This window comes from Monodelphis domestica, chromosome 3, assembly GCF_027887165.1.
Source record: "Monodelphis domestica isolate mMonDom1 chromosome 3, mMonDom1.pri, whole genome shotgun sequence".
Taxonomy (NCBI): Eukaryota; Metazoa; Chordata; class Mammalia; order Didelphimorphia; family Didelphidae; genus Monodelphis; species Monodelphis domestica.
In genome coordinates this window covers 192,165,320-192,185,374 of record NC_077229.1, presented here as the reverse complement: position 1 = coordinate 192,185,374, position 20,055 = coordinate 192,165,320, and the positions used below count along the sequence as shown (strand labels likewise).

Genomic DNA, 20,055 nt, shown 5'->3' with positions numbered 1-20,055 from the left:
CATGACAATGTACTGAAGTAGGCTCTTAGCAAAGTATATATATGAACACTAAGTTAAATTAATCAAAAAAGTTATTTGACTTACTTTATATAAGCAGATAGAAATTTAGGAGGAAAAGAAATTGAATGTCACCATATATTGAAGACAGTTTCTCTATAGGTTCAATGAACTGTACCAGGCAATTAAAGTAACAGAAACAGCTAGGATTGCATTTTCGTAATTTAATACATAGCTACAATAGGGTACATAAAAAGAAAAGTGAAAATGTTCCCTATAATTGCTTAATATACCTTATAAGCCACATTTCTAAAGGATCAAACTTTCACTTCCAATTATTACAGTTGTTTTCCCACAAATACCAAATGAACAAATACAATGGCATTTACCTGTTTCATATCATTAATAATGTATATGGGCAACTGGGCTTCAAATCTATTTGTACTATTTAAGACATGAATCATGTTTAGCACTTTAAAAATTTCTGCAGCTTCAATTGGGATTTTTGAAGATCTTGATAAATTGACTACAAATGAAGATTACTGAAATATTCTGAAGTGAGTTTTCAGATGAAGTTAGGTAGGCTAAAGGCCAGAGCTTACTCAGAATTAGTTTGTCACTTCTCTGGGTCACTGTGACCTTTTTCCTGTAATCTATAAGTCACCACAGAATGTGGGACAATTGGTACAAATGATCATCTACAAGTCTTTGTATTCTGAAACTGATGAGTTTACTCTGAATTGACAGAAACCCAGAGTACGAAGCCAGCACACATCCTACCACTGAGGATGAGATAGTACAAGGGATCAATGGTGTTGCAAAGAATAAAATACACTGCTGAAGGAAAGAGGAACAGAGATGAGTAAAGGATGGCCAATAGCAGTAGTGTTTGGCCTTCTGCCACACACGTTCTTCTGTGTTCTTTAGGAAGAGAGTAATTTTCAACAACACTGAAGAGAATAAAGGAATGAAGGTTACCTATAGGGACTTGGCCACTGAGATTCCATTAGCTATTAATTAATTAAAGTCCTTAAGAACTAGGCACACACATAATTCAATTTTATAATAAAGCCAGAAAGAGAAAGTGACACCGATGAGATGTTAGTCTTTAGTATTATGAAAAAGAAAAATCAGACAACAAAATGCTAATTATATTCATGGGTATTTTGGACTACAGACAATGATATGAAATATATTCAAAATGTGACAATTTTTATGCAGCCTACAATCTTTGCTAACACATACTTGAATTATGTTATAGAGCCATCTGTATGAAATAAAGCTTGCAAGTGCAGCTGGGTAGCTTAAAACGATTAAATCTTTTAAAGTGTCTAAATGTAACCTGCCCTATTTCTTTTCCTCTTATGAAAGTTCTGGATACTTAAAGTTTTGAAAAGGAGACACTGAGAAATATAAAGCACAAATACAGTTCATTTCAATTAAAAAGTACATTCACTAAAAAGATAATTCATCCAACATTCTCTATCCAACACATGGCTAGGAAAAGTCTATTATGAAAAGGTATTTTTAACATTTTGATGGGACCCAAACCAACGTTGATGACTAAGCAAACATTACTTGGGCATTTCAAATTATTACTTTTGTTTGAAAGGCTAACATATGCCAGGGTCTCACCTAGGTGCCAATCAGAAAATTTGCCCAACTATCCAAACACTTAAACTCCAAGTATCTTAACTGCATTTAAAGAGAAGGGTCTTGTCTCGTGGCCTTTACTTGGCTATTCTTTGATATGTATCTATGTTTTCAACATGGGTGAGGCAGAGGCTTGGAAACAGGTGAGCTGCAAGTGCATTCTGCTTTTAAACTTGTTCAGGAGCTCTTCCAGTAACCTACAAGGGAGGAGAAAGGCTTCAGAATTGGACAGAAGGGAAGCTGCTTAATAGTATGAGAAAACATTTCAATGAAACCAGTTGTACTGCTTTGGTTTGTGGTGTTTTTTTTGTTTGTTTGTTTTTTAAGATAGATGGAAATTTATCATAAATCACTTTGTAATGCTCATGAAAATAATTCAGTGGGGGCAAATATATCATCCCAGATTTTTTCTTCTAGAACCAGTCTTTTAGCATTTTGTTAATTCTACTTTCTGAAGATACATGGGGAAGAAAAAAGAATTAGAATAGAAAAATTATGTGTCAGTAGAATGAGGTTTTAATCTTAATTCTATCAATAATTATGTAATTTTAGGTAAACCATTTTTGATATGATAAAGAAGCAAAAATTTATGTTTCTGTGATTTGAACTGTGGAAGTAGCTTAGGCAATTAATCTACTAGATCATATCTTGGGTCAGAAGTATTCAAAGTTCAACTTGGGAGAATTAATAGTATCTCAATAAAATTTACGAAGTTTTGTGGTGATTAAAACATTATCAGAAAAAAAGCAAAAGCCTGCTCTTCTTCAATACCTTATTTTTTTCTCATATTTTTCCCAAGTTTATATTTTTGGAGGATAAATATGACAGCATTCTGCTTCTGTAAAGATGTATTTATTTTAGAGGGCACAAAATATGTTATGATTTACCACCTGTCTTTAATACTGACACTTACCTACATTTGGCTATGCTGTTGACATTTGGATGAATTAAAAATAACCAATGCTCTTTTCTTTTCAATGTAAAGGATACTTTAATTATCTGTTCATAGAGTGAGAAAACTCACAGTGCTTTATATTTCATTGTAATTCTTCATTTCGCCTTTATCTAAATGATATCTTTTTTAAAAATGTATTCAGATAATAGTATTCTGGCATAAGCTTTTAGATTTCCCAGTACTAAGCTTAGATTAGTACTAAGCTTAATTAGAAAATAGCCTCCCCCACAAGGATACTAGAAAAGTTCTATTATATTCTGTAATCTGATAAATACCTCATGTAAATTTAAGATGACACACAATTAAAAAAACTAACAATCAGTAACATTTATTAAGTGCCTATTATGTGACAGTACTGTACTAGCAATTGCTCTAGAAAATTTTCATTTGTATTTAATGGCAACTGACAATTTAATTTATAATATAACAATTTCTTATAATAATACTCTCAACAAGTAACATTTGGAAACATAATGTTCTACCACAATTCAAACCACTAAAGTAGGATTTGTCTGTAATAACAACTAGTACAACACTCAAAAGTCTTGGCTCCTGAGGACAGTTTTATTACTAACAAGACCAAACTGAAAACTCACTTTTTATCTGCTCCACTTGAGAGTTGAGGTAGGGCTTCCAAAGCTTGTTTAAAGCTAGATCTGAAGCATAAAAATTAACAACATGAAATCCAAACCATTTTTACACTGTGTTGAACAGGCTAGAATAATATATGTATGTTTTCAGGGACATCTTGATAATAAAGAATTGCAAAGCTGTTGACATACAAATGGGAATGTTACCAAAGTAAAACTGAGGCCAGACCACCCAGAATGAAAGCTAAGAACTGCTGATGCCTTGAAGAAGAGAACTTGGAAAACCTGAATCAGGAAATGAAATTCAACTTAGAAAAGACATAAGGAAAAAGGATTGAAGAATATATAACAAGAAAAAGAAAAGAAAAGAAAAGAAAATTCTTTATTAAAGAAGAGAGAAATCTTACAACAATCAAAAACAAGAAGACAGATACTTAGTATCTATTAAAACCTTGTGTTTTAAACAAAATAATTAACAATGAACAGAGAAATTGGGAGGTGGGAAACTAAAAGCTGAACTGGAGGGAAACCTCAAGAATAAAAATGAAATATGCTAGATATGTTCCATTCAAATTCATAGGACCTGATTTGCATTTCAGAATATTAAAAGTTTATGGATAGGTCCACTCTACAAGTTGCCAATTCATGGATAATTTGTGGGAAGTTGGGGAGATATAGGAACACTGAGCAAAAATCAAAATGATTTCCATATTTGATAAAAGTTTTTTATCAAAATCCTACTCAGAACCTCATTACTGTGTAGCAGTGATCTTGGGTGATCAAAGTCTATTGAGCCAGCAGGACCACAATGGTGGATTAGACAGCAATCCTCCAGATGAACATTTATAACATTTTTCTCCAAATAATTTAAAAATAACATCTAAAATCAAATTTTGGGGCATCAGAAGCAACAAAAGTTTGGAGAGAGGCATTTTCTTAGCTTAAGACAATTTCAGGGGAGGCCTATGACACTGGGACCTGGAGTAAATGCAGTGGCAGCACCAATGGAAGACTTTGGGAGAAGCAAGTACAGCAGTAACTTCAGGAACTCTCAGCCCAGAGATGGTAAGTGGCTCAGACAACTGGTCAGAAAGATATTACAGGATACAGTTGAATTGACTGGCAACTCTATTGAGTCACAGTTTCAGGGCAGAGAAGAGTACTAGTGCTTATGGCTACAGGGGATCAGGGATCCTTTGTGGATAAAGTCCTGAGCACAGACCAGGGAGAACAGTTACCATACCTCGCCCCAGATTTCACCACTTTGAAAGCACTGTGACTTGTAGACTTCCAGAACTAGATCTGAAAAGAGTAGTGTGGAAAAAACCAGAAGTTTGGGACACTGCCTGCCACCCCCCAGGTGAACAGAGCCCAAATTTAACAAAAAGTTAACAAATGGGCTGGAAAAATGAACAAACAAACCAAAAAAGAAATTGACCATAAAAGGCCACTATGGTGGCAGGAAAGACTAAGACATAAACTTAGAAGAAGACGACGAGATGAACACATCTATAATTGGTTATAAACCCAACAAGAATTCCTCGAAGAATTAAAGAAATGAGAGTGGTAGAGGAAAAACTGGGAAGATAAATGAGTAATGACTAAGGTCTTACTATAAGTCTAGCCTGTGCTTAAGTGCTGGGGAATATACAGATATCTAAAACAATTTTTCTGACTTCAAGAGCATTTCATTCTAGTTAAGAAAATGGTATTATACAGTTGAGAAAACAGCATATTAAAAGTTAAGTACTATTTGGGACTACAATACATCTAAGAGCAGCCAAGTGGCACAATGTGCCAAGCCTGGAGTCAGGAAAACCTGAAATCAAATTTGACTTCAGACACTTACTAGCTATGTGATTCTGGACAAGTCACTTAACCCTGACTGCCTCGGTTTCTCTAAATTGAGCTGTAGAAGGAAATGGCAAGCCACTCCAGTATCTTTGCCAAAGAAACCTCAAGTGGGGTCATGATGAATTGGATATGACTGAAACAACTGTACACCACCACCTCAGAATGGCTTATTTCGCGACCTCATTAATAAAGCTAGGAAATTGTATTTTAGACTAGTTCTTGAATTGAAGATGAGGATAAGGAAACTAAATCTTTTTAGAGGAATGGAAAATTTCAGACTCAATGGATCTGAAGTTAGGAAATCATTTGGTAGAAATGGCATCATGCTTATTAGCATAACCATCTTACCAAGGAATATTACTGTTTTCTTTTTTCTATCATTTATTGTGTATACTATCATTCTTTTGATCTCTTTAATTACTACCACTCTTCCTAGTTCCCTGCACTCCTCTTCATATTGGTCTTTCTTTACATGAAATGAAGAAAAGTTGGTGACACTCCTAAGTGATATGGAAAATATGCCCCACTAATTTTGTTGCTTGAAGGGTGAGGCGGTTCACAGAATCATAAGTTCATTGAGGAAAGGATCATGAATTGAGATAGAGATGGAAGAGAACTTGGAGGCCATTTGGTCCAATCGCTCATTTTATGGATGAGGAAACTGAGCCTAGGGATGTTTGACTAGGGCCATATGACTTTAGGGAAAATGAAGTGAAAAATGTTGAAGCCTGTTATCACTTATGCAGATTCACAAGTAGATAATGGGTCAGTGAGGAGTGCTTCACAGAAGCTGCATAACAAGTATCTGCAGGGCTAATGACATGCCCGAGGTATCAAATTTTCATCAGCAACCTAAATGGTGAGAGATACTCTGAACTCATCACATTTGCTGATCATATTGAGCAGAAGTGATCAGGAGGGAGGGAATTGAGGTGAGGAAATGACTGGCTCCTTCAAATATAGAATTAGAACTCAAAGTGGCTGGTGAAATGGAGAAGTGGTCAGGAGGACAAATGCAAAACACCCCTGGGGAGTAGAAGAGAATGACACAAATACAGAAAGCGGCTGCTTAGGTGACAACATTGCAGGACAAAATCTGGGGGCCTGTTGGAGAACAAGCTTGCAAGGATCTGTTGAAGGAGGCAGTGATGCAAAGCCTGAAGAAAAGCCTTGGGGGCACTGGGGCCTCATCTCCTGTAGAGTGGCCACATGACAAAGGGGCAAGATTTCTGTCATTTCAGAAGGCACAGTCAGGAGCAAAGTCTTAAGCAGTTTTTGGCCCAGTATAGACTTTCTAATCAACAGATTATGATTAGCTAACCCTACCTTAAATTGACGGCTTCTTAGGTACAAAGTGCTTTAACTGACACATTGTTACATCCCTGAAGTGGGTGGTACAATGGTTAGAATACCAATTTTAGAAATGAAGAAACTGAAGCCTCAAGAGGTGAATTAACTTGTTCCACATCTCAAAGCTGATAAGTGGCAGGGCTTAGATGTGTATTGTGCTTTCCAGGATGCTCAGTGAAGGAAGGAGACATCTCATCACTGCAGATATTCAAGAATAGCTATATAATAATTTGTCTGCAGACCATAGAGAAGAGATTCATCTCTTGGGTAGTGGTTTAGATGATTTACTACGGTCTCTTCCAACTCTAAGATGATGATTCTAGGCTAATCATGAGTCAGAAAAATGGAACACCTTGTGGGCTGGCCTCAAGGTTATACCATACAGACCAGGCAATAATCGTCCTTTCTTGTTTAATACCAGAAAGATTTTAATAATGGTCAATTCTGGGCTTCAAGATGGAAATTATAGAGATGAATAAAGAGATCATTTATCTCATAAAAAGTTAAGATACATTTTAATAAAGGTGTTCAGGATAAAATAGTCCCAGGAGTTGGCTTTTCTCTCTCTCTCTTTCTCTCTGTTCTCCTCCCCATCACTGTCTTTCTATCTCCCCCCATACTTTCCCTCTCTTTCCTCTTTCCGTAAAAGCTAGGATGAAAGGAACTTATCTTAAACTACATTAAGGATCTATGTTATTTGTAAGATAGGAAAAAATTCCCAAGAGTAAGATTTGCCAGAGATCAGATTTGAGCTCAGCTCTTCTCTTGGTTCTAATCCTAATGCCTGTAAAATAAGGAAGTTTTATTAGGTTATCTCTAAGCTTCCCTCCTACTTCATAATTTTATGAATTTCCCTTTTTTTGAGGATGTAAAAATTGATTTGCATATATATGGAGATACTTTAAATGTGGGCCTACATAGTGGCAGATTTCTTTCTATTTTTTTGTATCAAATATGAATCAGATCATAAATCATAGGATCATAGAATTTGATAGGGATAATAGAATTTGGAAGGGACCTTTGAGGCTATCTAGTCCACTTTCCTTATTTTACTGACTGAGGCCCAGAGAAGCTTAGTGAAGTGTTCAAATTAGATTTTTCTTCTCTTGGTTCTGATCCTAATGCTTTACCCATTACACCATACTGTCAAAGTAATTTATAGATGAAGAAATGAAGGCAAAGAGAGAAGTGAAGTCATTTGCCTGGAGCCCCAAGGAATAAGCATCTGAGGCATGATCTGAACTCTGGCCTTTCTGACTCCAAGAAGTATTCAATCCTGTATCTATAATCAATGAAAATTCTTACTGTTGAAAAAGGATCACTTAAGATAATTAAAAGTGTAAAATTAAGTTTATATGCCAAAAGTGAATTAATTTTTAATAATGAAATTTATTATTAGTAGTATTATGTTACATATAATCAACTTAAGGGAGAAAAGTTTAATTTTTATGATGTTATATATGCATTATAAGTTACATATAATTAAGTAAACAAAATTATATATAAATAAAAATTATATACCAATTTATATATAATAAAACTATAATTTAAAAATCAATGGAGACCATAATCCTCTTCAGAATGATATCTAGGGCATCTAATAGTTATAGATATGAGCAATATGCACAGTTGTGTGAAAACTACACAGGCAAATGTGTTGTCACACCATGTAGCCATACACACACCAAACAAACAAACAAACAAACAAACAAACAAATAAATAAATACATAAGTATTGGCTTTCTTTAGGGAGTTTGGTATAATGGAGAGGACCCTGAACTTGCAATTAAGAAATCTGAACTCAAATCCATGGTATATTAGCTTCATGACAATGCTAAGTCACTGGGTTTTAGGTTGTTCATCTGTAAAATGAGAACACTACTGTTTATAAGCCAAATAGGAAGGTTGTGTTCCAAATCAGAATATATAAAAATTCCTTTGCAACTGTAAAGCCTTAAATAAACATGAACTATTATAATTTTGGCATTATTATTGCTTCCTCTTTCATGTCTTTCTTTTTGTTTTTGTCCCTAGGGTTTAGTACTGTACTTGACACATAGTAAGTACTTAAATGTTTGTTAATAACAACTCATTTACTCATTTATGGAGGAATATTAAGGGGCAGAAAGATAGTTGAGGCAAGCAGATAAAATATAAAACTGTAGAAAATTAATTTGGAAGATTGAAACACTATTTTATACTGAGCAAAATTCTTTCAAGAATAACAACCTGGCAGTTTAGCAGTTACCTATAGGCAGAAAAATAGATTCTTATAAATAGAAATTTGTAACGAAGTATGGCAGAGTAATACTCCCTGTTTCTGGGAGGCTAAGGCTGGAGAATAATTTGAATTCTAGAGTTTTGAGCTGTAGGACTAAATCAATCAGTTATCTATACTAAGTCTGAAACCAAAATGGTGAGCCTTTGGGAGCAGGGATGGAGGTAGGGGACCAAGCTGCCTAAAGTGTGGTGAACCAGCCAATCAGTAGTGAGATTTGGCTCAAGAGTGGCTTCTATACTTCTAGCCTGGTCAAGGCAGGAAGACCTGGTCTCAAAATTAAAATAACAACAACAACAATATATGAAAGAGTTCTTGGGTTTATCAGGCATATTAGCAATCAAAAGGTAGTATTTTACATGTAACAATGAAAAACAGGAAAATTTTAATCTATATTTAATCTATATAATATATATTATATACAAAAATCTATACAAAAATAGTAGTTTATTTACAATAGTAGTAAAGCCTGACTTTTATTTTAATAGGCTAAATATGAATATCATTTTCCACTACAAAGATTTTACATAAAAACCACAAGGCTCCTCCTTTCAGTTGACAGTGTCTGCAACCCATGAAAAGCCCTTCAGGGTCTCGTGTAAATAGGGTTTTAGATTCATTTTCTATTTTCTTTTTGTCATGAAAGCTCTATAAAATGAATGTTCTGCTTCTTCACTAGTGATCCTGGTGATCAGGTAAAAGATGTTAAAAGAAAAAATATTAAGCTTTTCTCCCTTAATTTTTTTGCACTAAATAAAAATCTTTAAGAACTCCAGATTTGCAAATAAACAAAGCACTAGCCAAGAACATTCCAATGCATTAGGCTATCAAGGAAGGCTTACACTACTATCTTTAGTGAGGATTTCAATCAGGAGTAAAAGAAAATTAATTACTAATATAACATTTCATTTTATAAACTTTGAACATGAAAAGAGAGTATCTTACTTGCTTTCTGGTGTTAGGTAAACTGCCACAGTATCTCTCAGAGCACAGATTTCAAGTCTTGCCTAAAGACAGGATATAGACAAAAATAATAACACGAAAATGCTTTTATCAAACATAAAGGACATGATGAAAAAGTGCTCAATCTTACAAACTAAATAATAGGTTTACTAGTGGATTTAAAGTTCCCTCAATTCTATAATTTGTAAGCAGGCATTTGCCTAAGTGGCATAGGAATAATTGCTGGCTTACTAAGTATTGATTATCTTATATACCCATCAATAAGGTAACCTACAAATGATAAGATCTGCAGAAGACCAAAGAAAACTCCTTGGGTAACCTTTCCTTTGGTTGCAAAGAAGAACCATTTAGGTGCTCTTTTGCTGAAGGTTGGATTAACAAACCTCCTTAAGATGCCACTTATGTCTTTGATGCTTACAAAACATAACTGTGGAGTGATTTTTCTGCTACATGTATTCATTGTATGCTGGTATTAAAACCAAAACACATAACTGAACTGTGAGAAGCAGGAAACTCTGAACCAGGGCTACTGATTTTTCCCCTCCTTCACATATGAGGAAGTAGGGTAATTTAACTTCCTCACACCTATGACCTTTCAGGCATATGGACTTTAATCTCTAAAGATAACTCAAAGTTTAAAATTCCAAGCGAGCACATGGTGGTGCAATAGCTTAGTACAACTCAGCCAGACTGCACTTAGTAGGTGCCCTCTCAGGTTCTGAAATCAGTGCGGTGTATTGTGTGCAAAGTGCTGGAACAGAATATTTTAAAGAAATAGTTCCTGCCCTCAAGGAAATTATTCTATATACACAGAACAATTTCTGAGACATGACCAGGTTTTTAAGCTTGAGTTAAGATAATAATAAGGTTTTTAGAATTTATTGCTAAGAAAAAATTAGGCTGCTAACATTGTATAATATATTAAAGGCAATGGGGGTTAAGCGACTTGCCCAGGGTCACACAGCTGGAAAATGTTTTGAGGCCAAATTTGAACCTAGGACCTCCCATCTCTAGACCTGGTTCTCAAACCACTAAGCTACCTAGCTGCGCCCTCCCCCGCCCCCCCCCATAGGTTTTTAAAGAAACCTTTTCCTTTTGGAAAGCAATTGTCTTGTTTCAGTGTTTAGTGCTTTAGAATTCCGAATGAAGTCAGGCAACTTGAACAAATACGTGTGCCATGTGAAGATTAGATTTGGCTCTCCCCTGATTGTAACAATGAAGGTACTTAGCTCTTCCCTGATTGTGAAGATTCAAATTGTAACTCATGTCTACTTTTAGATTTTAATCCCCATAAGTGTAAACACCCTACTTAAAAGTTAAGTATGGAGACTTGCCTATTTTTAGATTCAATCACAAAAAGTACAAACATGGTACTTAAAAGTTAAGTATGAAGATCTGCCCATTTAGATCTAATACCCAAAAGTGAAAATATCCCACTTAATCATGAAGTGGGAGGTCTGTGATCCACCTATGAGAAAGTGGGTAACGAATTAGAATCAACTAACTGCCTTTTGGGCAGTCCTAGAGCAGAGTGTCAGCTGTGATTGGTAGATGTGAAATTAGAGGAAGTGATGCAAGAGAAAATGCTTTTAAAAGAGAGAGTGCTACACAGAGTTGGGAGTTCTTGGAGCGGAGTTCAACTTGGACTTCCACTTCTGCTGGAGGGCAATTCTTCATGCTTTTGAGTTGAGGCTACTAAAGAGGGGGAAAGAGTGCTGGCTGGACCCGTTTCCTGAGGACCCCCTTTCCTTGGCCTTTCTGGAGGAACCAGCCTCCGGAAAGGCCCATCATCTTGAGACTCCTTTCCCTTTGCAGGGGCCTCTGAACTCCTGCCCTGACTAAGGAGGCCAGAGCAGCTATCTCTTTCTTTTCTTCTCTTTCTCTCTTCCTTAATATCCTTCCTCTTTATTGTAAAATAAACTACCATAAAATCCATTCTGACTTTAGTAATTCATTTGGGATTTAGTAATTAAATCCCTGGTGACCACACTTTTAAATAATCAAGTCCAACCCTTTTAAAAATAAACCCTTTTCACACTTACAGTCAATTTCCATTTCTATCATTTATGTATCGTATATGTACAAAAAGGATATAAAGAAAAAACTTTAAATAATATAAACAGAGAATATGGTAAAACTTTTAGCTAGATATTTGTAAAACCAAAATTGATCTCAAAAGCAGATTTTTTTTGCACACTAAAAATTCTTAAAAATTTTAATTTGAAGGAGCTACTATGTAGCTCAGTGGATTGAGAGGCAGGCCTAGGGACAGAAGGTCCTACATTCAAATCTGGCCTCAGACACTTCCTAGCCATGTGACCCTGGGAGCGAGCCACTTAATCCCCATTGCCTAGCCCTTACTGCTCTTTTGCCTTGAAACTAAGATATAGTATTGATTCCCAGATGGAAGGTAAGGATTTAAAATAATTTTAATTTGAATTCTAAATATACATTTTAATCAACCTATAAAATATGCCAACAATACAAGCTATGCTTATTGTAAGTTTAATTAAAAAAATCATTCCCTAACAGTGATGTTAAAATTCCACGAATCTAACTAAATTTCAAATACTCTGTTATCAGCCATACAGATTTGCTAGGGAGGAAGTAAAGGAAATATAGATTCAGAGAGCTGATCAGAGGATTATAGGTTTAAAAATGAATGAGAACACCTAGTCCAATCCTCTCATTTTAGAGATAAGGACACTGAGGCCTAGAGAGGTTGAGGGGGCCTGCTCTCAAGGCCAGGCCACAAATAAACAATAGTTGGGATTCAAATCCAGGTCTCTGGACAACAAGTAAGCAGGGCCAGCTCAACATAATTCTGAATATATTCCCTACAATTTTTTCCACATTGCCTAATATTTTCATGCTTTACTTCCCTAACCAAAACCTTGTTCTCATGAAAGATTCTGATAAATTAATTCACACTGAGATTTTAATGAGTATCTCTCCTTTCATGGATATTGGAATTTTAACATGAGACAAAACTTCTTTGGCTCAAACCAAAGAAATAAAGCTTTGATAGCAGAATTCTACTAATTAAATTCTTCTAACAGAATGACAAAAATTAGGACAGTATTTGACTTTCCCAAGCCGATATGAGTTTTTCCTAAGTGATTCTCTAAGAGAAGAGCTCTCTTTACCAGGAAAGATAGTAATATCCCTGACTTGAGCATGAGGCACATTTACCCTCAAATTTAAACTCTATCTAGGGAATCTAAATGAAAAGCAAAAAAATCTTCATGTTTATCAAGTCGAGATTCACTGGGCACCTTAAATAAGACATGTGATGCAGACGATTTACACACACAAACAAATCTACAAAGACACTCTACATGAGTGAATTAATGCTAGTAAAATACCTGAGATGGAATACAGAACAGAAATGAAACATTACTCTTTGCTTTTTTCCTTACTTCTGCTCTACCACAAATACATTTACCCTAATTTGTACATCTGGATGTGGAAATAGAACAATTAAGTACCTGCAAAGCTCCATTTTTGCTGAAAGATGAAACACACTGCATCAGTCTACTCAGCTCTTCAGAAACAGCTTCCACTATTTTAGATAATACACGAGGCACTAATTCCTTAGAGATGGTGAACACCTTATGGGATGTTTCAAATAGGAATACAACATTAAATATAATGTTTATTTGAAGTTTTGCAAAAAGAAAAAATATTAACAAAACTTCTGTATCTCAAGGGTATACTAGGTACCTTTTATTTTATTTAATCTAGCAATACATATAGTTATATAAATTTCACTTTTACTTTTGGTTCCAAATTCTTTCCCTTTTTCTACCCACTTCTCCATCCATTGAGAAAGCAAGAAATTTGATACCCATCATATATAAGAAGTCATGCAAAATATATTTTTGTATTAGATATGTTCTGAAAAAAAAAGTAAGAAAAATAAAGAAAAAATATGCTTCAGTCTTCACTCTGAGACCATCAATTCTCTATTTGGAGGTGGATAGAATTTTTACATTTTAAGTCTGCTGAAGTTATCGTGGATCACTGTACTGATCAAAGGTGCTAATTTCACAAATATTTATCTTTACAATATTGCTGTTACTCTATAGATTGTTCTCCTGGTTCTGCTCACTTCACTTTGCATCCATTCATACAAATCTTCTCAAGTTTTTCTGAATCATCATGTTTTATAATAGTGTTCTATGATATTCACATACCATAATCTGTTCAGTCATTCTTTATTTGATAGGCATCTATTCAGTTTCCATAAAGCACTGAAACCTGTTTTTTTTTTCTTGGTCTTGTTTGTGCAAAACCTTTTTAAATTTTATGTAATCAAAATTATCCATTTTACTTCTCATGAGCCTCTTTATCTCTTGTTTTGTCAAGAAGTGACCATACATGTGACAAGTCATTTTTTTCACTTTCCCCTAATCTGTTTATGATATCACTGTATATGTTTAAATCATGTACTGTTTTGACCTTATCTTGGTATATAAAGTGTGAGATGTTGATCAATGTCTGGTTTCTTCCAGACTACTTTTCAGTTTTTTCAGATTTTTGTCAAATATTGAATTCTTGACTCAATAGTTAAGATTTTTTGGGTTTATCAATACTGTGTTACTGAACTCATTTGCTTTGGTATATTGTGTACCTAATATATTCCAATGATCAACCACTCCATTTCTTTTGTATTTCAGTTATGTCCAACTCTTTCTGACTCCATTAGAAGTCAGAAATCCTGGAGTGGCTTGTTATTTCCTTCTCCAGCTTATTTTACAGATGAGGAACCAGAGGCAAATAGAGTTAAGTAACTTGCCCAAAGACACATAGCTATTATGTGTCTGAGGCCAGAATTGAACTAGGAAGATGTCTTCTTATCTACAGGCCTAGTAGTTGATCTTCTTTGCATCTAGCTGCCCTATTTCTTATCCAGTAGCAAATTGTTTTTATGATTACTGCTTTTGTAACATAGTTTGAGGTCTCCTGGGTACTACTATGAACAAACTATGAACAAAATAAAGATAAAGATTTGAACTTTAAGTTTTATTCTCTGAAATACAAAACTTTTAAAAATGACTGAAAAACACATTAAGTGAACACAATTTAGAAAAAAAGAATTCATTTAGGATTTATAATTTTCCTATTTCCAAAAATGATTTGATTGGACTTACAAAGTTAAAAGAATTTTTAAAAATACTACCTAATTAAAAATAGAAAACAAGTTAAAAGGGGCAGGAAGATAAGTGTTAGCAGGCACACTAGACTACAGCTGCATACTGAATTTAGCCTTTATCTTCTTGGTAGCTAAGGCAAAAAGGGAAGCAAATGGTGTTGTATGTGTCTTACTGTTTTATTAAAAGGGAGTATACAAGTTTGGCAGTAGGGATTGGCACTGAATGAATGCAAGGAGTTTATTATATGGCTTCTCATACAGAGGATGCTGATTTGGCATGGTTTTGCAAAATACAAAACAAAAATACTTTTTTTTTCAAATTTTCAAGAAATCCTTATATAAATCCTTTAGAAATACTGAGGTCAAACTTTAAGCCATAACTTTATGAAGACATTTCTTCAGGAAGCTAAGTTAAGATCTTAATTTTTGGTGAGCTACCAATATGGGAACAAATGTTATAGTACCTAGTTAATATTTCCCAGTGTTATCTTTCTTAAATATCAGTGTTTCAAGGAAACTTTTGGCATGTGCTGGATTATTGTCAATTCAGTTTTTTTAGGACAATCTAAGGTATTGATATTCTAGACCATTGATTAAAGGAACACTGATCCTGTGATGTATCTATCCATATACTCTATCCATAGATAAAGCAAAAGTTTTCAGTCATACCCTCTTCCTGGCTTTTATCTCTGGCTTTATAAAGAGTCAATATATCCTTTGTCTTCTGCAAAACCATAAATGAAAATATAATTATTCAATACCATTTACATGTGCACTTCCATAATAAAATTTTGCATTTAGTTTTAGGAAAATTTTGCTATTGTAATTTGGGCTACCAGAAAACTTTGAATGAAATTTGGAGTTAGATTGTAATAATCAGTTCAGGAAAGTAACAAGCTACTCTTTTACTTCCTCCCCTAAAGTCACAAAAATTTAAAAGTCTAGAATTGGATGAAACTATAGGGGTTATTTATTAGAAAATTCTCATTTCATAGTACTAAAAGAAGTTTGATGATCACAATTCAATCTTATTCTTAATTATCCTGTTTTGCATTATATTAAATTTGTAAGTCACTTTAAAAGTGTGCTAGAAGTAGTGAGGGTTACAAATCCCAAATACATACTCTTTGGGGGATATATGAGAGGATTTTCATCCAGGATGAGAAGACAAGAAAGTCTTGTGATTTGTATCAATGGAAGTAGTATATAGATGAATGAGATTATAGAATCATTGAAATTATTAAGTATTTTGTGTGTTTATACTATTGAAGACACATTATTACAAAGAATGATTACAATACACAATAACTTCTTTTCCCCATCTCATTCATCTAATGATGTTGCCTGTAAAAGCTTGTGGTGTCATAGTCTCTTCTAAGGTGATGTGTTGGCAAAACTGTGGGTCTAGATTGTGAAATCATTGAATGAAAACAGGTAGTAGTAGGTAGTGGCAGTGGCTGTGGTCTTTGCACTGACAAGTTATAGTATAAGACTATTTCTGTTTCTCTTTTGAGCCTCCTAAGAAGAGAATGTGTCCCCTTGGCATGGATGTTAACTCACAATTTCTGAAAGTAATGTTTTAAGTGGAGGGCATAAAAAAAATGAACTCAAAACAATAATTATATTGTGACTATATATTATGATCATATACATATGTATATATGTATATATATATATGATAGAAATTATAATTTTGGGTCACCTTGGCCTACCACTGACAGAAGATATTAAACATTTGTCCTTAGATTTCAGTCTGTTTTCTAGAACCAAGAAATGTGTGTTATTTTTCTTTATGTCTCTAAAATGTCACTACCCTTGAGGGATTCCAACTGTTAGAGGAGGGTATGTGACCGCATATGTAACTTTTATTTGCATACTGGCCAAAAAGAGGTTAGTGAATTTTCCAAAGTAAGTTATGTGGGTTTTTTTTATTTAATATTTTGTAAAAGGAAAACTTTTTTCAATCCCTTACTTTCCTTTTTTTTCAAATAAAAAATAATATTATCATTTAGAAGGGGAGATTTTTAAACCAAGAGAAAGCAAGTTTGACTACTAATAGGACAAAACACAGACGTGGAATTGTGACTGAAAAAAAAAACTGCACCCATAAAAGCAAGTCCAAAATTTAATGTAACATATATATCTATATCTACACATCTCTATATACACATCTATATTTGAAGGGACTTGTAAAAGGAGGGTAAAAAAGATTAGGTTTTTACATGTCCATATAAATTATAAATAAATACTTAAAGATAACTTACCTCTGCATGTACAGCTATTATATTAACCAAAGCTTCTTTTAAATAATTTCTGACACCTAAAATCAAAATAGAGAAGGAAAGAAAGCATTCATCAAAATTCAAGTTACAGAATTCTGTTATTGTGCCATTGTACAACAGGCTATATGGTCTTTTGTTACTTTTAAGTTACTTATGGAGAAAGAGAAAGTCATACCACCATAATGTATTTCCTTTTTAGAACCAAATGGTGAAAGGAACATTTCCTTACAGATAAAGGTTAAATAAACCAGGAGTTCCCATCACAATGTTTTCATCTTTTTGTCTGCTTAAGGCTTTTGCATAACATTTCTAGTCAGTTTGCTTCAAAAGTGACATTAAAATGTTCTTTTTTATATGTTTGTATACATTCTAAATGCATTTGATTATTGTATAAAATATATCCTATGACAATGCTACAGCTTTGTTATTAACAGGTTAGTGACAAAATAATGTAGTTATTAAATTCCATAAGCATTTATTAAATATGTATATACTATTCTCTTAAATGCTTTTTCTTTTACTAGGGGGAAGGAATATGCATAGAAATAAGTAAATACAAAATATATGCAAGGTAAATATGAAGTAATTTAGGGGAGGGGGACAGTACTAGCATCTGGGGATGAGGGGACTGATGTTCAAGAAAGGCCTCCTATAGGAGGTAAGTCTTAAAGAAACTAAGGATTCTAAGAGGTGGTGGTGAATAGAATGTTCTGGTAATGTGGGGAGAGGAGGTCTGTGGGAAGGAAACAGCCTAAGCCCGTGTAAATGAACCATGTCTGAGCATGCTGGAGGGGGGCTGCTCCCCTTCCCCTCTCCATGCACCTGAGGACATGTTTCTCATCACTTGTCCCTCTGCCTAGCAGTCCAATGGGAGTGCTTTCTTGCTCCCCTCAAAGCAGGGGTGGTTCACATGCGACATGAGGGTTGCAGTTTGGGCACCGGTCTCTAAAAGGTTCACTGTCACTGGCCTAAGCAAAAGAACAGAGGTTGGAGGTGAAAAAATAGTAAATAGTGAACAACTGAGTGGTATATAGAATGAATGAAAGGGAATACTATGAAATCTATATAGAAGGAGTGGCTGGTGTCAGATTAAACTTAAATTCTGGATGGAGTTTGTAATATTATCATATATGTTATAAGGAGCCACTGAAGCTACATGAGGAGGGGAGCACCATGGTCAGACCTGTTTTTATTATTTTATGTGTCAACATATCTTATTGTTCTTGAGTGCTGAATTTTTTCTTTGCCAAAATCAAGTTCTTAGGGATAGTAATTCCAGTAATTTTTGTATTATGACAGCCATTTTAAGAAAAACTCTAGCACATGATTATAAGACAATTTATAATTTTATAGAAGTCTGTTGGGAGGAAAAATAATTTCTCCCTGCCCCCTAAGAGTTCACAATTGCAAAACTAAATTTCAATGTTTAAAAAAGAAATATTATAATATTTATAATGCTGGATTAATATTTATTTCCCATCTTATTTTAAAGAGGAAAACTTCCCCTAGCAATGTGCTGATATTCTGGATATGTAGCACACTGTGAATTTCATAATAAATAAGGTTCGGCATACCCTTTAGGGCTCACATGGGTAGTAACCCAAATAAACTTAACATAGAAAACCTCTAAGGGACCAGTTCATTTAAGTCTAAGGTAACAACAAAACAAACACCTCCATTTGAATTGGAAGACTAATTTAAAATAATTTCCACTATTAATAGTACAAACAGAGCTACTAATATACTCTTAAGTTAAGATCTGTCAGTATTGTTTCAAAAAGATTGCTCATAATCTGGGTAAAACTTAAAGAGTTATAGAAATGTGAGCTATTATATTCATGGTCATAATGACCACCATCAGAGGCTAGTATATTGTTTTTCTTCTGAGGAGCTGTTTCTTAAGTTTCATACTGTAATTTGATCCTTTGATGTAGTTGATATGATTAGTGCAGGTTCTTTCTCTCCACATTTCTTATCCTATGCTATTCCTATCCATGTCTTTCAATAATTTTTCCATTGAGCATCCAACTAGAACCCTTAGACCTTATTCACTTATCACAGTATTTTTCAAGTTAGAGAGTATCCAGGCATTATTAGTCCCATTTTATTTAAAGAACAATGGAGATAGAGGACAGTATACCAAGTAGGACCCAGGATTTCACTGTTCCCCTTATTTGAGGTTGATGAAAGAGAGGAGGTCTATAAATGAAACAAAAATGATGGAAAATTACTAGAGGTGCTTTCATTTCACAAACTATTGATATATGTCCCATGACAGTCCAATCATAATCTTCATGAAAGTCAAGCCCAATTGTTTATCTCCCCCAAAATGAAATCCTAATTATTATAAACTAAATTCAGCATTAAACATTTAATATCTTCCCCAGTTCAAGTCTCAATGTAATAGTGACATGTAATTTAAAGACAAAGGGATTTTTGGCAACTCTTTTGTCGATCCTACTATATGCGACAAAAGTACATGAACATATACCCTACCAAACCTCCTTTGACTCTCTTAAAACACGGTATTGGGTAAGATGACATTAAGAGGGGTTTGGCTAATATATTCAATAATGCTATTATAGAACAATTTTGCTTAGTGTATAAATAGCAAGAGCTTACATTTATGTAACACTTTTAAGTCTCAAAAATTTTCTCCAAAATAATCAGGTTAGGTATGTAGTGTATGTATTAACTTCAAGTTACAGATGCAAAAACTAAGGCAAAAGAAGGTTAAGTGACCTGTCCTTAAATCACAAAGCTAGGTAAGTAGTAGATTATCAATGAAAGTGATAACTAGAAATGTAATAACAGGCTTAAGTGGCTCAAGTTTTAAAATACTGTTCAAGAATCAGATGCATTAATGAGTTTCTAAAGAGCTCAAGACTAAAAAAGACTAAAAAAACTAAAATTAAAACTAAATTTAAACAAGAGTGTTACATGCTTTCAAATTGTGTGAAGTGCTTCTTACTGGCAGT

The 20,055-nt window shown here is 34.2% G+C and overlaps 1 protein-coding gene across 5 annotated transcripts in view; it reads right to left on the bottom strand.

Annotated features, from left to right (window-relative positions):
- Positions 1 to 206: 206 nt before the first annotated feature.
- Positions 207 to 20,055, bottom strand: part of EXOC2 (exocyst complex component 2) — a 258,548-nt gene continuing 238,699 nt past the window's right edge. For all 5 annotated transcript variants that reach the window (XM_007488046.3, XM_016431808.2, XM_007488048.3 and 2 more), the window contains 5 exons: positions 17,060 to 17,115; positions 13,129 to 13,251; positions 9,623 to 9,684; positions 3,202 to 3,261; positions 207 to 1,847 (listed from right to left, as the gene is read on the bottom strand). In XM_007488046.3, coding sequence (XP_007488108.1) covers positions 1,754 to 1,847; positions 3,202 to 3,261; positions 9,623 to 9,684; positions 13,129 to 13,251; positions 17,060 to 17,115 — 395 coding nt within the window. In that variant the 3' untranslated portion in view covers positions 207 to 1,753. The remainder of the gene's footprint in view (positions 1,848 to 3,201; positions 3,262 to 9,622; positions 9,685 to 13,128; positions 13,252 to 17,059; positions 17,116 to 20,055) is intronic.